Source organism: Dendroctonus ponderosae, unplaced genomic scaffold, assembly GCF_020466585.1.
Source record: "Dendroctonus ponderosae isolate FM_Combo_2020 unplaced genomic scaffold, Dpon_F_20191213v2 Dpon_F_20191213_7, whole genome shotgun sequence".
Lineage (NCBI taxonomy): Eukaryota > Metazoa > Arthropoda > Insecta > Coleoptera > Curculionidae > Dendroctonus > Dendroctonus ponderosae.
The window spans coordinates 2,906,666-2,911,338 of NW_026018916.1; the positions used below are offsets into that span (position 1 = coordinate 2,906,666).

Below are 4,673 nucleotides of genomic sequence, written 5' to 3' on the forward strand. Positions count from 1 at the left end.
ACGCAGCAAACAGAGCCACAAAATTCGGCTGTAAAAATCGGTCTTGGGAAAGACCCACGTGTTCATAATCATTGGAGGGGCATAATGACGAAACAAAACCCCCATAACGTTTTGATTGCTTGGCGTCAAATTACCCAGGCCGGTATTGTATTAAAATCCACTTTGGGTCGATGTAAAAAACTGTTAAAAACAAGAAGTGATTGTCTTCTAAACGAGGAGAGGGACAATTTGTGAGGGTGTATCGTATTACTTTTAGAGCCCCGTCTGTACCAGGACTTTCTCCTAGAAATTTCCGCGAAATTAATCAGTAGAGTCGGATGAAACCTTTTCATTAGGTAGGTAGTTCATAACTTTAGATGTTTATTTTCTGAGCTTTACATATGGTATCACTTCAAATCGGCCCTTTTCTCAATACAAATATTTTGAATTAAAATTAATTGTGTATATTTTCCTGACTGTATTTCAACTTAATTCAAAAGAACTTCCTGGGTTCCAGTCAATGTTATTGTTTATCATTTAAAATGTTACAAATACGTTTCGGTGTTTTTCTCCACTATCATCAGTTTGTATGTATGGTTGTTTCTACCTTCACAAATGGCTTGCCAAATGTGATCTCTATACAATGGCAAAAGAGGAAAAATTTAAATAGAAGGAGAAAAATACATTTTTGAAAAATAGAATGCAAGGCGAGTTCGTGGAAGAAAACATCATTGATGAGCAAATTTTGAAAATTCCTAAAACATTACTGAAACCACTATTCGCAATAAATTTGCTGGCGGCTTTGTAGTCAAGTTTTCGCTATACAACAGCAAGGAAAGCAAGTTTCTAGCGAAAGTCTTTTGAGAGAATAAAATTTTTGAAAAATAGAGTACGAAATTAATTGGCGAAAAAGGCGTCGTTGCTGAGGAAGTTTTGAAACGGCCTGAATAGTTATTGAAAATATTGATTGTAATTATACTTTTGCAAATGATCGAGCAAAGCTTCCTTTATACAACAAGTAAAAACGGAATTGAATAGCAAAACTCTTTTGAGGGGAATTAATTTTTGAAAAGTAACCAGCAAAATGGATTGGCGGAATTCCTAAGAATTAACTGAAAACCTTATTGAAAATAAGCTGATAGCAATTATAGAGCAAAGTTTTCTCTATACGATAGTTCGAAGCGGCATAAGTTCGATTTGCCAGCAAAACTCCTTTAATGAACAGATTTTTGAAAAATAGATTGCTGGAACATACCGTCCGTAAATTATGTCCAAAATTTGAAAATTTCTACAAATTCACCGAAAACCTTTTATTGCAAATAACCGACTAGCAATTATAGAGCAACGTTTTCTCTATACAATGGTAAAAAGCGCTATTTGCTAGCCAACCTCGTTTGACAGAAACAATTTTTTGAAAAATAGTCTACTAAATAGGTTGACCACAAAAAAGTCGTTTGTGGCCATAATTTGAAAATTGCAAAAACGTTTCTTTAAACTATAGCAAATAGACTTTTTAGAGCAGAATTCTCTCTATATAATAATGAAAAGGGGAATTTGCGCGCAAAACTTTTTTGAGGCAAATTAATTTTTGAAAAATTGTCAGCCAAAAGTATTGGTGAAAAAAACGCCTTTTGTAATAAGATGCTGGAAATTACTAACAATTTACTGAAAACGTCTATTTCAAATAGGTTTCTAGCAATTATAGCGCAAAATTCTCTATACACGATAACAAAAGGCGCAAATTATTTGCTATCCACTTTTGAGAAAAATTATTTTTTTTAAAGTCTTCAAAATGATTTGATGGACAAAACCGCGACTTGTAGCGAAATTTCGAAAATTCCTGTATCTTTACTGAAAACTTTTTGTTCAACATAATTTTTAACCAGTTGTAGAGCAAAGTTTTCTCTATACAATAGCCAAAAGTGTAGGTAGCCACAAATGGCTTGCCAAGTGTGAAGGTAGAGACAACCATACATACAAACTGATGGTGGTGGAGAAAAACACCGAAACGTATTTGTAACATTTTAAATGATAAACAATAAAATTGACTGGAACCCAGGAATTTCTATTGAATTAAATTAAAATTAATTGTACATACTTTCCTGACTGTGTTTCAATTCCAAATCAAAATCAATTCCTGGGCTTCAGTCATTTATTGTCTATTTATCAATTAAAAAACGTTTCGGTGTTTTCCACCATCATCATAAAATTAATACCAATCAAATTTGCATAAAATGTTTTTCGATGGATATAGGCATTGCATTTTTAAAAACTCACCGAGCATCTAAAAATATAAGCTTCAGGTCCAAACTTGCCCTAAACATAAACATGTTTCCATGCAATTTGATCTCCGTTATAGCACTGGGAGGCAGCGAATGACCAACTGCGACCAGTCCCATATTGTGAAAACATCCTGGTTCGTAAGTTCCGCTATTGCCGGGTGGAAACTTCTTAATTTTCAAGTAACCAGAGCAATGAATTACCTGAAACATGTTCGCGTGTAATTTATCATCGCTATAATATATCATTTGATATTGCTGGCCAGCTGCACGTCTTACAATCAGTTGTAAGTATCGTGAGTTAGAACTGTTTACAGTTTTTTTAAAGCAAAATAATATAAAGTTGTCACGTTCGTCCAACCATTCGTTCAGTTGGCAATAGCTGAACAGCTGAAAAACTAGGCTAAAGCTGAATCTAGTATATGTACCTATAGGTATACTCATTGCTATGTAAATGGTCCATTTCATCAAAGTCACGTATGCTATGTACAAGCACGTATGTGTTTGAGTGCAGCTGTAAAGTGTGCCAACATATTTGCTATATTTCCATTAATTCCTATTATTCAAACTTATAATCATGCGTCCAGCAGTGATTTTTCAGTAAAGCACGTCACATGCTAATATACACACGGCGCATCGCATACCTATAGGTAGATATACATATGCAGTCAGTAGCATTTTCAAACCATATTTGCATGTAAAAGCAAATCAACTTGTTCCAGCGTGTAGGTAATAAGTGCCCAATTACGGTTCTGTTACGTACTCAAAATGAAGTTTTAGCTCTTGTCGAGGATGATTAAGTTAACTAGATTGTGACTAGATAATCTGAACATCTGATAGACGGAACTTCATTTAAAGCAAGAAAGAGAAGTAGTTTGTCTTCTAAAGTTTTACTGGCATAGATGCTCTGTCTCAAAATCAAAATGCTTTCAAATATATATAAGTACGGCGATTCAAAATTGGCGTTATTCCTTTGTGGGTGTTTTCTGTCGATATTGACAAAGAGATATTGTTCTTTATTGTTGCGGTTAATTAGTGGTCGTGATGATAATCAGTAATTATTTAGGTTTGGAGGTTTTTCGGTCAATAGATGGTGGCAAAAAGAAAACACTGTTTGTTCATGGGCCGACGTTTTGCCTATACATTTTTAAGTCATCCTCAGGGCTCTATGAAGTCTATGAAGACAAGTGCCTACTTGTGAAAACATCATTAGATGTAGATATGTAAACGAGCGTAGTTGTTAGGTACATGAAATATTTGATGAATAATTAATTACCTACTGCTTACCTTAAAACCGCCGTTTGTTAATCCCGCGTTTCGTTTGGCTAAAACGCATTTCATTCGCAAGAAAAACACTTTTTCAATTTCGTAGTCGTGGTTGTTTGATGATGGCGAGTAAGGTAGTGACTGTGTCAAAACTGCAGTTATTTCTTCGTGGTCATCCTGATGGACATACTCGTAAATACTATTTCCTGTGAGTTCCACCTGGACAGAGCTTTATTATCAACGGTTTCAGTTGGGACTAGAAGTGCGTTTTACCTGCGATAAACCTAGATGGACAGAGGCAGTTTCTGAGATGTACATAATTTTTCCATCGGGAGCGACCACAAAAATGAAACCATCCAAAGTTTGCAAGAGGTAGGATCCCAGCTCTTTTAGCAGCATTTCCCTGGAGTTCGGAATCACTGGACTAGCGCCCCAAGCATCTCCCAAACCTACCGCACATTTCGAATGCAAAAATATTAGTAAGCTATGTCATAAGGAATCGAAATCGCATTCTTGCATATTAAGAAAGTCAGCTGTTAGACTTCCCTTTATTAAAAATTGCATGAAATTAAGATTTCTCATTTGATAACACGTTTATGCTCGATGCGATTAGATCTGCCGAACATGTTCTATGGGTCTCAGGTCTTCGAATCAATTGACAAAACTAATTCAGACATTTCAATAAATCGCATTGTCTGAGGTGGTGACAGCCTTTTATGTTAAAATTTACATTTCAATACTCGCGTACCTATCTAATAGAATGCAATATTTCCATTCTACTCTTTGGTCTAACTAAGACTAACCTTGTATACCTAGATAAACTTTGTAGCGTGTCGCATTACAAAGTTTTTTAGTGGTAAGCATTTGACTACTTTCGATAAAACACAAACAGAGCATGCCAATGTTTAACAGTCAATTAGAGCGATAAGATCTTCTAATCAACACTCGAAATGTGTGAGTTTTTACATCATTGTTTATACTTTCCTGACTGTGTTTTAATTCCAAATCAAATTCATTCCTGGGTTTCAGTCATTTATTGTCTCTATTTATCAATCAAAATACGTTTCGGTGTATTTTTCCACCATCATCAGTTTTTATGTGTAGCGTTGTTGCTGCTTTAAGCCTTGGCATGCATTTTTGCGTGCCAAA

The 4,673-nt window shown here is 35.1% G+C and overlaps 1 protein-coding gene across 3 annotated transcripts in view; it reads right to left on the minus strand.

Moving 5' to 3' along the window:
• LOC109539291 (single-minded homolog 1) overlaps positions 1-4,673 on the minus strand; it is a 21,830-nt gene that overhangs the window by 3,177 nt on the left and 13,980 nt on the right. For all 3 annotated transcript variants that reach the window (XM_019906948.2, XM_048668305.1, XM_048668304.1), the window contains exons 3-5: positions 3,798-3,973; positions 3,546-3,743; positions 2,257-2,462 (exon numbers count right to left, since the gene is read on the minus strand). In XM_019906948.2, coding sequence (XP_019762507.1) covers positions 2,257-2,462; positions 3,546-3,743; positions 3,798-3,973 — 580 coding nt within the window. The remainder of the gene's footprint in view (positions 1-2,256; positions 2,463-3,545; positions 3,744-3,797; positions 3,974-4,673) is intronic.